Source organism: Lactuca virosa, chromosome 9 (assembly GCF_052849685.1).
Source record: "Lactuca virosa cultivar CGN04683 chromosome 9, Lactuca_virosa_CGN04683_v6, whole genome shotgun sequence".
Lineage (NCBI taxonomy): Eukaryota > Viridiplantae > Streptophyta > Magnoliopsida > Asterales > Asteraceae > Lactuca > Lactuca virosa.
The window spans coordinates 295,553,169-295,565,751 of NC_136434.1; the positions used below are offsets into that span (position 1 = coordinate 295,553,169).

A 12,583-nucleotide genomic window follows, 5' to 3' on the forward strand; every position below is an offset into this window, starting at 1 on the left:
TTGAACGAAGGCAAATACATCCCTCTAAAATTTGAAGCAAATGCCGATGAAGACGGAATTTGGTACTTAGATAATGGTGCGAGCAAACACATGACCAACAACTACTCATTTTTTTTTGTGAATTAAATAAAAACATAACGGGTAGAGTGAGATTTGGAGATGGGTCATTTGTTAGCATTAAAGGAAAAGGGTCAATTATGTTCGAAGGGAAAAGTGGTGCACAAAATTTAATGAAAGACATTTATTATATCCCATCACTCTGTAGCAATGTTATTGGCCTTAGGAAATCTACAATAGCTGGTTGCGATATTTGGATGTGAGGTGATTTTCTAACCATGCGAGATGGAGAAGGAAGATTGCTTATGAAATTCCCGAGAAGTGCAAACCGACTATACAAAATAAAGTTAAAAGTTGGAAAACCACATTGCTTGCAAGCCAAGTTTAATGAGGAAGCTTGGTTATGGCACGCATGACTTGGAGGCGCTGTAAACTTGATGCACAAGCTAGCTAAAGGGGTACCGACAATCCAACATCAAGACCAACTTTGTGAATCTTGCATGGTTGGAAAACAAACAAAGCAGTCGTTTGCAAAGAAAGCCAAGTTTAGAGCTACAAATATTCTCGAGATGGTGCATGGAGATAATTATGGAATGGTTAACCCCCCAACCAAAGCGGGTAATATTTATAATTTAGCTCATATTAATGACTGCTCATGGTATATGTGGTCTTTTCTTTTGAAGCACAAAAGCAATGCATCCAGAATTAATAAAAGATTCAAGACATCAATTGAAGAACGAACCGGTAAAGAGATCAAGACTTTCCATATGGATACAGGTGGAGAATTCACGTCGACTGAGTTGAACCATTTTTGTGACGAAGAAGGAACTTCACATATGTTGATGGCTCCTTATGCACCTCAACAAAACGGTATAGTCGAATGGAGAAATCGGACTCTACTCGAGATGACACGGTGCCTAATGAAAGTGAAAGATATTCCAAACCATTTTTGGGGCGAAGCAGTACGACATGCAACGATCATCATAAATCGTACACCTACTCGAGCATTGATAGGTGCTACAACATTCAAGAAGTTTTGTGGTAAAAAACGAACATTGAAGACTTAAAAGTATTTTGTTGTGTTGCATATGTAAGAGTAGTCTCAAAACATTTAAATAAGCTTGATGATAGTTCACGACCATTGGTATATTTTAGAAAGGAACCCAATTCGGGAGGATTTCGGTTATATAATCAGCGTGAAAATAAAATTATTATTAGTGCCCATTCAATTTGTGATGAAAATAAGACAATGGAATGGAGTAATGAACTCGAAAATCAAGATGGAAATGGACCGGGTACATTTACGGTCTTGTGGAGTAATGGTCAAGCAACCTAAGACAATGGTGGTTTGAGCCCAACTACAACAGAAACAAAATAGTTCACTGATCTGGCCCAAACCGACCTAACCAATGACACTTCTCACGATGATAGCATGCCATCGCAACCTGTTGATGATCAAAATAACGATATAAGTTTTGTCCCACTTCGGCGGTCCAATTGAACTTCAGTGTTGCCAATAATATTAAATGACAATGAGCTAGATGTGGATCATTTAATGTTGTCATTCAATGAAGAACCAAAGAATTTTAAGTAAGCCAAAGTGAACAAAAATTGGCTCGATGCAATGAAGGCCGAAATTAACTCCATCGAGAAGAACAATACTTGTAAATTAGTTCCTCCATCTAAAGATGCTAAGCCTATCGTGTTAAGATGGTTATATAAAATTAAAAAGAAATACAAATGGATCAATTACAAGGTACAAAGCACGTCTAGTGGCTAAAGGCTATGTGCAAGAGCAAGGCATTGGTTTTGATGAAGTATTCGCGGCAGTAGCTTGACTCAAGACAATAATACTATTGATTGCTCTCACAGCCGGGAACAGATGAAAGATTCATCACGTAGATGTAAAAACAACATTTTTATATGGAGATTTAAAAAAAGAAGTGTATGTGTGCCAACCAAAAGGTTTCACGAAGCAAGGTGAAGAAACAAAAATCTACAAATTGGAAAAAGCATTATACGGTCTTCAACAATCTCCGAGAGCATGGAATTTGAAGCTTAATAACACGTTGAAAAATATGGTTTTCCAACGATGCATGCAAGAAAATGTGGTTTATATAAAGGTTTCAAATGGAGAATACATAATAGTTACAGTTTATGTAGATGATTTGTTCGTGACGGGAACAAGTTTAGATTTTATAAACCAATTCAAGAGACTAATGGTGTTACAGTTTGAAATGTCGGACCTTGATGAGCTAACTTGCTACTTAGGAATTGATGTATTGCAAGAAAACAATTGTGTAAAGGTGAAGCAAGAGAGTTATACTATGAAGATTCTAAAAGAGGCAGGCATGCAAGAGTTTAATGCAACTTAATGTCCGATGGTGTCAGGATTAAAATTGTCTAAAGCTGAAGATGAACCAGAATTTGAAGTTACCCATTATCGAAAAATAGTGGGTTGCTTACGATATTTCTTATACACTCGTCCAAATTTAGCATATTTGATTGGAGTAGTTAGTTGTTATATGCAAAGTCTAAGAGAATCTCTTGCACGTGTTATTAAGAAAATTCTTCGTTACTTGTGTGGTACTCCATCTTCTGGGATAATATATAAAAAAAGAAAAAAATACGAGCTTGATAGGTTACAGTGATATCATTCACAATGTAGATGTTGATGATGGTAGAATTACAACAGGACATATTTTCTACCTTGATGACTCACCTATTACTTGGTGCTCCCATAAGCAAGATATAGTAGCTTTGTCCTCGTGTGAAACTGATTTCATGGTAACTACTGCAACTGCGTGTCAGGCAGATTCGTTAAAGGAGTTGTTAGCTGAGCTGAAAGGAATGAAGAAACAGAGGGTGCTGATTCGCATAGAGAACAAATCAGCAATAGCATTGTCAAAGAATCTTATCTTTCATAGAAGAAGCAAACACATTCACACTTGATTCCACTTTATTCAAGAGCAAGTGGAAAACGAGCAAGTGATTGTTGAACATGTTTCGGGAGATAAGCAACGAGAAGATCCACTTACGGAGGCCTTAGCTCGAATAAGGTTCGCAGAGAGGAGAGTGTTGCTTGGCGTGCAAGAATTACCCTCGACTCAGAGATTCAGGGGGTGATTGTTGGTGAATATCTGAGTCCAATGTGGCAAGTTATGCGTGGTTGGTCCAGATCACAAGTCTTGGGGTGTTGTCCAAGTACTCCTTACTTCCCTGGGTTATAAGGAAGCGATATAAGGAAAGTCTAGTTGTCTAGGAATCCTAATTATATACTCGTTTGTTTTAGTTTGGTATATATAGATATCAGATTTATGTAGACAGGGATTAGAGTTGAAGTTATTGAGTTATGCTTCTTCAATAAACGTCAAAAGTGAGTTTTGGCAATTCAATTTTTGTGATCTTCTTGTTACTATTGCTGTTTATTTTCCCTTAGCCTTTACGGGTAGTTCAAAAAGAAGAAAAACATTCGAAAACCCGCATAGGCAATCTTCGGATGCACAGTTTAGAATAGACCTCAACGATGACGAACCATATGATATTTTGAGGCCAAGTCGTCCTATGGAAAGAGATAAAGCGAAGAGAAAACTCAAGGGTTTCGAAGGTTCTTCCGGTGAGGAGAAGAGAGGTGAGGAGAAGAGAGAGGGGCTCATGGAATTGAATGAGCACATCCAAAGAATGTTGCAAATTGCGGACAAAAAGAAAAAAATTGTGAGTGGAAACTAATGATGAAAGATGCTTCAAAATTACCATAGCGTCAACGTCGAGTTGGAGAGAAAATACAAGAGGAGCTTATGAAAAAATGTGAGTTTGACAAATAGTAGTAAGTCACATTTTAAGTCTAGTTTTAAGTCAAGTTTTAAGCGTTTAATTTTAAGTCTAGTTTAAGTAATATTTCAAATGTTTTAGCTTTTTTTTATTTTAATGAAATGTTTGTTTTTATAAAAAATATACTTTAATTTTTTTTTAAAAGCAATCTTGACGGACCCCTGAAAATGGCATGTCATAATTGACATGACAATCATTGAGTGACAGAAATCAAATATAATTATTGGTTTTCGGATTAAACAAACTACTACAAATACAACAAGCGATCAGGTTTCCAACCACAATATTTAGTTTGTGTCGCAAATTAACATTACATCTTTCTAAAGAGAATCCCAAAAGAAATATCATACATGGATAGTTTGTTCTGAGCGTCATACGCTTTTGAAGTGTGGTGCTTTTTTCATTCTCGCAAGAATAATAGTTTATTTAATACAGTAATTCGATAAGTTAATCATTCCAAATTGAAGTCGTGGGGGACATCCGAATTTCGACATTAAACATGTATCAAGCCATGACCTTTAGCCCTAGCATTAAGCAGATTGTGCCTATGTTAGCAAGATGTGCGTTTTATTTGTTTAGAATTAGTGATAGAATGTATTTAAGCCATAGAAACTGGCTTAATGTGCAAAATCATCTGTCTATATACAATTCCGATGTTTTATGTATGAGGTCTCATAAATCAGTCTGTATCTACTCAAAGTATAACATTTTTCAAACAGAGATAATAATGAAAACTAAAAGCTGCATTTACCTCTCCATATATAGTCCCTAGTGTCATTCAGACCTTCCATGAATACATGATCTTTTGAACAATGGTCGCCTTTTAAGATTCTTTAATTTTTGTAGGAGTTTCAGACATGTATGAGTCCATATCATTAAGTCCTTACATTCTTGTACATGTTACTATATTTAACCAATGCGAAGCAAGCAACGCATGCCATTAACAACATCATATGCCATAAGTCCAATCTTTCCCCCAATCCAACTACCAAATTGGCTTCCAATCAAATATCCGAACCTGCCAAATCTTTCCTCTCCTAAGAACCCTACATAGTATGTCCCTGACAACGTTCCAGCACCCCTTAGAAATCCTTCTGTACCAATTCCTTGATAATAAAGTGTTTCAAGAAGATCCCATGCAGAAGAAACAAAAGGTCCTAAGATACGATCAGCTTTCCTCATTGCTAGTTTTGCAGCTTTCTCTCCAGCTTTCTTGGCTTGTGTAGCTGCAGCTTTGCTTTCAATGCCTTGTGAGAGTGCATCTGCCAATGAAGATTCAACTGCTTTACTTCTTGCTAGCTCCACATGAGCTGTTCTGATGTTGTTGGTGTACAGTTTTACACTTTCTTTTACACCACACACTAGTGTCCCAGAACCCCCATCCAGACAATCAAAGATACTATACCCCCCAGATGGGGTTAAAGCTTTTTCTCCAACCATCCCTCTGCATTTTCCAGATACTAGGAAGGGAAAAAGGTGTGAATAACAAGGTTAATATGGCGTCAAATAACAGGTATTTAAGGAATAATAGAAAAGGATGCACCGATGAAAGTATAAAGCCTTAAATCTACTTTCAAGTTTTCATGTAGCGAGCATCCGTGTAATTGATTTACATCTCACATATCCTCAATGATAGTATTATTTCTACCTAAAGGTTTCGCATATGAAAACAAACACTATTCTGATGTATAATGTAGTGACTATACTACCTGCTCTTGTGCTTTTGGTGTGTTTATGATTTCTATGTGGGTGGGGTTTTGTGGACAACAACATGTTTTGAATAAACTCTTCCCCAAGATAATAGCAACATACATCTATTTCCAGCATGTTAGGTGAAGAATATGCAGTGATCACCATTTTCTTTAAAATTTACAGAATTTCATGTCATTTTGGAAATAAGTTCTGGAAATCGTTTAATTAGTATCTGCATTTACTTAAACAACTTCGATGCATTGGTGATACATGTTCTTACAAATTTCTTCTTGTTTTAATCAAAATGATGAATTGAATACAAATACAGTTGAATTTTCTGGCTTTAACAACACAAAAGCCATACCGTATTAGAAGTGATTGTTAGTTTGTCTCAGCAGTTGAATTTTCGGGCATCAACAAATTTCATATGTGAAGAATAATTGTGATAAATTTGTAACATGTAAGCGTCTCGATGATTAAATACTGAAATATATATCAAATTTGCATTGGGAAATCACATAACTTCTGGAATTAAAAATGGTGGAGGATAAATGTACGTACCGATGAAACGGAGGAACATAAAGCCGACGAAAAACCCAAGAAACTTAAATTTTCTCTTGAAATCCATAGAGCGCCTAAATTATATTTGATAGTATGTATCACGGATTATGTCGGAGATCAACCTTCACGACAAAATCGCCTAAATTTTCTCTTGATTCCCATACACCTCTCGTTTTTAGTTAATATTTTATTGGATTAAATCGTTGTCATTAGTTGAGGAAGATGAATAGGAGTTTGAAATATTAATAAACTACCCTTGCATGAACTCATTTTACATGTGTTCTTAGACACGACAAAATCGCCTTACAACATTATCATGTTTTACATTTTTAGTTTATATAGGTATCGAAAGGAAACAAAAAATTTAAAACACAAAACCGAAAAAGCAAGCCATTTTAGAATGCCGATGAATTTGGGTATTTTCTTTAATTAAAATTGTATGTTCGGTTCCATTTGTGATGTCAAACAAATCGAATTCGACCCAGCCGAATCGAATATATGTAATATAGATATTTAAAAAATATGATAGTTTATTGGCTCCGATCACCAGCGGTGATGGCAGTTGAAATCACTGTCTTCGACATTGCGAAAAGTGTAGGACCTAAACGTGAGGTTTATTTGTTTTAGAAAAATCAAATATCCTCCTATTTACTTTTTCTATCATCTTCCTATATATGATTATGACACTTGTCATATTTAACAAAATTAATAAATTTTTATTACACTTATAATCATATAAAAATGATAGGATGACGGGTAAGCACAAAAAAGTATAAAGATACTTAATTGTTCTTAGTTTTATTGCTACCAAAGTGAGGAATAAAATGGATCACTGTCTTCTGACTCATTAAGGAGACGAAGGAGAGGGTACCTTCTTTGTGGTTGCTCATCCGAAATCCCTTAAATATCCAAAGATAGCCGGGGACGGGTATGGAACTATGGATATCTTTCCTTGAGCAAGGGTCCACATCATTTGGCAATTGGCTACGTCTTTTTTTCTTACGAAATTTCCAAGACATTTATCAATAGGTGAGTTTTTTGAAATTCTGTTTGATATGAAGACGTTGTGAATACTTATATAGTTGCAAAGAAAATATATAAGTGCATAAATTTGGATTTGGGAGATTTTTGAATGTTCGGTATTTTCGCTAGGACTTTAATGTGATGTTTGGTTGGCAGAAAATAAATGGAATTCAGCAGAATAGGATTTCAATTCCCTTTAATTCATGTGTTTGGTTCAACTTTAAAGGGGGTTAAGATTCCCAAATGAAAAAAATTCATTCAAATGAAGGAAAGTTGTTTCCATCAAGATGTTATGTTGAAGGAATTAATTCCTTGGTAAGATGGATATTGGAATATTACCATTTTTCCCTTACTAAACACTTCATCAGTTTAAACCTACACGTACACTCATTCGTCATCACCATTAACCACCACCACTGTCACCGCCATTGTCATCGACACCACCACCACTGCCACCAACCTCACCCGCCACCACCACCATCGCCTCCACCATTCCCGCCACCATTGTCGCTGCCAATACAACCACTGCCACCACCATCACCCGTCACCACAACCACTACCATTTCCGCCAACGTCACCACCATCGTCATTACTGCTACCACATACACCGCCACTACCACTACCGTCGCCAATACAACACTACCACTACCACCATCGCCCGCAATCACCTCCACTACCTATCACCACTGTCGACACCACCACCACCGCCACCACTACCATTACCCACTACTACCACCGTTGTTACCACCATCGTCGCCACCACTACCACTATCGCCACTACCACCACCACTGTTGTTGCCACCCACCACCCACCAACACCACCACTGTGGCCACCACCCGTCATCACCACGCCTCCACCACCACCACCGTTACCATCACACACCACCAGTGCCACCGTCGCCACCACTACCACTGTTAACATCGCCACCACCGTCGTCGCCGCCACCACCACAACTATCGCCTCGGTTGTCGCAACCACCACCACCAATGCTATCAATTTCGCCACCATCACCTCTACCACTACTATCACCCTCCACCAGGCACCAACATCGTCGTCGTCACTATTACCGCCACAATCACCACCACCATCACCTCCATCTACCACCGTCGTCGTCACCACCACTACTGCCATCGCCCACATCATCACTGTCACCACCGTCAACATTTTGCTACTTTTATGATGTATATAATGTATCTTTACATATAAGTTAGAAAACATGCCGAAAGTACGCAAAACAAACAAAATGGTAATTTTATCATTTTACATGGATTCCAAATAGTGAACGTCTCATTCCTTCGTTGATATTTCACTATGTATCGAACCCATAACACATCAAAACCCAGTTTTGAATTTTCCAAATATGCCTTTGACTATCGAGCCCAATAATCAAGAAACTCCAAAAGTCAACTTTTCTATACCGATTTTCAGATAAAAAACCCAATTAAACCAAGTTCATCACCATCTTCAACTGTTTATCATTTAATTCTTCAAATGTTCATCGGTTCTTCATTTCTTACATCTTCCAACCAAGAACACTCTTCAACGGCCGTGAACCCAAATTTGGCCATGAACCCCTCTCTACAAATGTAGATTTCCTTCATTTTTCTTCATTTCTTACATCTTCCAACCAAGAACACTCAAACTCTCTCAAGTATCATTAATGGAAACTTTCCTTTTTCTTCAAAAACATAAGTGATTCATCCCTATTTACTAGTTGATCTTCATATACAAGTGAAACCCTTTGATAACATCCTTGAATTCATCACTTTTCCTTCAAGATCTTCAAATCACCATCTTCTTCACCAAGAACACCAAGAACACACACTTGTTCTTGGGCCGTGAACACCTTCAAAGCTTCCAAAACGTAAGTAGCTCATCCATATACTTGTTGTCCATTAGAAGCTTTTGAATCCCCATGAAACAAACACCGATTTGGCATGATTCTTCAAGAGTTCACGACCGTGAACCCTTCATTGGGCCGTGAAACCTTCATAGGATCATGGCATGGCCGTGAAGCCATCATCCATGGTCGTGAACACTTCATAGACCAAGGTAGGGCCGTGAACACTCCTAAGGTCGTGAACTCACTTCAATCAATCATATGTGATTGTGACACTTCATTGCAAGTGTTTCCTAGTTGCTAAGGTTGTTTACCTTATCATGTTAGTTGTTATATACACTAATTGTATACATATATGTGTCATTATATGCTTAAAAGGATCCCTTTGTGCTCGAGACTTCACTTGGCATACTTAGGAGCCTATATCGATCTTACATTCGAATCACTCACTACAGGTGAGTTCATACCGCTATAACCACACTTTCAAATGCTTTTAAATGATTTTAGGGGGGGGGGGGGGGATACAAGTATAACACAATAAAATTGTGTTAATAATTTACATGTGAAAACAACATCCAAAAGGATTTCTTATACTCAAACTTGTTGAAAACGCTTTTAAAGCTTTTATAAACTTCTTTTATATCAAATCATATTTGTTTATATATTTACGTATAAGTATGCTCTAATAGACTTAGGACTCTTCCTAGATACCTTGATTCCTGTTCCTTGTTTGTTTGTGGGCTCGGGGAAGGATCACTAGTCCGAATGTCGGTTAAATCATAGTTATACTTATTAAATAGATATGTGAATATTAAACCCATTTTAAGGATTATACTTAACTTAGTTGCATGGTAAGTAATTGAGTCTTTTCTATACATCAGTAACAGTCAAACAATCATACTAGTAAACTATAATAGGCATAGTTTAGTGGATTACTACTTACTATTTGTAGAACAATGAAACTTACAAGAGTCAGTTCATACATGAGTCAGTTCAAACATACTATAACTAGAACAAGAAGGAACATAATATACACTAGAAGAGAAGGAACATACTATACACTAGAACAGAAGGAACATACTATACACTAGAACAGGAAGGAACATACATACTAATACAAGAGCAGTATAACATTAACGTGAGCCACTACTACATGGCATGGCAATATACTTCCATGTCACGTTTTGTAACAAGAGTCTACTGGAGGGAGAGCGTGAATTTGTGTATAGATCTATACAGGATTGACCATCCTACACCTTGCTGCTAGCTATAGTGGGACCTGCAGGTGCGCAGGTGACAAATGTCATACCATATCGATGTCTTTCGAGCGTCGTGTTTTATACAAGTCAATCAAGCATGGTTATAACCTCATCAAATTTTAGCTTATTTAAATAAATTGGTTTTCAGGTAGTTAGTACTTCAGTAGTTACTTTATAAAATACTACTATACATCTTCATTTTCCCATTACATTCATATAGTGATCTTCTCACATAAAAGGTAATGTAAACTATTTTCTGGTAATGATAGTCATATACTTGGGAAAAACACTCACTTTTACAAAAGAACAAACATACAGAACAGTCGAGTATTAGTAGAAGACTACTTTACATTTTAGTAGAAAATATAGGATTTTCTAGGAAGTATACAAACATTTACATCAAACACTTACAAACATTTTCATCAAACTAATGCAAACATTTGACACAAAAATACTTATGAACTCACCTACTTAAATGTTTATCTACTCTTTCAAAATAACTTGTATTCTTAGGTCACCAGTAGACAGGTACACTAGACCAGGTTTTGAGAAGACGGAGCATATTCAAGAGTCATCTTTTATTTTGATATTTCTATTTTTGGTGTCTTACAAATACATTCAGAACACACTTGTATTTACTACATTATTAATGCAATGGATGTTGTTGTTGCTTGTTCTACTATTGTGCATGGTTATGATACTGAACATGACGTCCTCCGCCCCCGAACGTTTCCGCCGTTCTGGTTTGGGGGTGTGATAGATTGGTATCAGAGCTTTGTTTATAGTGAATTGAGTATATCAACCCATAAAAGATATACAACTATAAACACATCGGGATTAAAAATACTATGACCAAGAGTTTATACTTTTTAAATAATAAAATATTTTACTAAAGTATACATACATGCATTCATATTAGGATCAGTATCATACTAGAACATAACAAAAGTATTACGGTTGTTGGACAACACAAGTAGGCTTGGGGACATATGATCAGATCTGGGAGTGATATAGCATGATCAACTATATGTTTCCGAGAAGTGATTAACATGTGCCTAGGAATGATTGTGGTGTTGCAGCAAGTCTAAAAACTTACCAACACTACTACAATGAAAACTTTAGAACATAACATAAATTTAAAATACTATAGGAGTATTTTGTGTTACTATAATTACTTACTTGAGAACTAAAATGTCTTTATTAGTAGGTCAATAGTTGCTGAGTGGATAGGCTAAGGTTATATGCGACTAGGGTGTCATAGACTTAGAATCTGTGATATTTGCTTTACTTCTTGTTCCTTGTATGGTTGTGGACTTAGAGTTAGGGTCACTTATTCGAAGGTTTATTCTATCTTGGTTACATATGACTGGTATGCACTATGCAAGTATTGAAGTAACTGGTAAGGACCATCCTATAATTATCTTCAGTAGTACGTCTATTATGTGTTTCTTACATCCCTTTTCTCGCTTGGATAACATGGCTGGATTTCATCTCCCTGGCGACCCGTACTTTCCCGATCAAGGGAATGGTGGATGGCTTGATGCAGAGCCTGAAGAAGAGAACCGGGTGGTCGCAGCAATAGAAGACCCCGAGGAAATTTCCGGCGAAGAGAACGAGGAGGAATTCCAAGAAGACTCGTACTTAGAACCGAAGGTCTACAATCCACCCCAAGTTGCTGAAAATCCTAACCCACACCCGGCTTTTTAAGGCCTGACACCTCTGCGGGAGGTGAACTTGGGCATGTGGAGCCACGAACAGGGACAACCACCTCCCTACAACAGAGACCGGAGTTACTATAACTTGAATGAGGGAGGCTCAACAGATAGAGTCCTTCCTATCTTGGTGTGACGTGTTGCTCGCAATGCAGAGCAGGGAAGAGCAAACTTCGACCAAGGCATGGAGATCCGTTCTAACTCCGGAGTGAACACAGTTCATCTTCGCCATCTGACCGACGACCAGAACTTTGAAAGGTCTCGTACTGACGCCCTACAGGTGGAGCTGAATGACTGTCGATCTGAGACCATGGATCTTCGTCAGAACCAGGTGGCACTGTAGAGACGTGTTTGGGAAACGGAACAGTAGCTGGCTGAAGCCAGGGCTGAATCATGTACCAACCAGAACAACTCCCCTCGCGAGTAGAGCCTACTCTACTCTGTCTTTTGGATATAAATTAGTTCTTTGTATAGACTCTAGTATTAATTTCCTGCTTATGTTAAGACCTTGAACTTTTAGTTTATTAGGTCTTAGTGCTGTCAAAAATTTCTCATTTTTGGTTTGATGTAAGACCTACTCCAAGGTCATTTTTCCCGAACTTGTTAC

General features: G+C 37.4%; 2 protein-coding genes across 2 annotated transcripts; one reads left to right on the forward strand and one right to left on the reverse strand.

Annotated features, from left to right (window-relative positions):
• The first annotated feature begins 557 nt into the window (after positions 1 to 557).
• LOC145140651 (uncharacterized) lies at positions 558 to 3,786 on the forward strand. The gene is made up of 5 exons (XM_079074068.1): positions 558 to 1,098; positions 2,023 to 2,406; positions 2,449 to 2,643; positions 2,726 to 2,922; positions 3,364 to 3,786. Exons 1-5 carry the CDS (start codon positions 558 to 560, stop codon positions 3,784 to 3,786), a joined length of 1,740 nt encoding a protein of 579 aa, XP_078930194.1.
• Positions 3,787 to 4,542: 756 nt separating this feature from the next.
• Positions 4,543 to 6,345, reverse strand: LOC145136160 (uncharacterized). The gene is made up of 2 exons (XM_079070345.1): positions 6,142 to 6,345; positions 4,543 to 5,348 (listed from the first exon to the last, which is right to left on the reverse strand). Exons 1-2 carry the CDS (start codon positions 6,206 to 6,208, stop codon positions 4,798 to 4,800), a joined length of 618 nt encoding a protein of 205 aa, XP_078926471.1. The 5' UTR covers positions 6,209 to 6,345; the 3' UTR covers positions 4,543 to 4,797.
• Between the last annotated feature and the right edge of the window lie 6,238 nt (positions 6,346 to 12,583).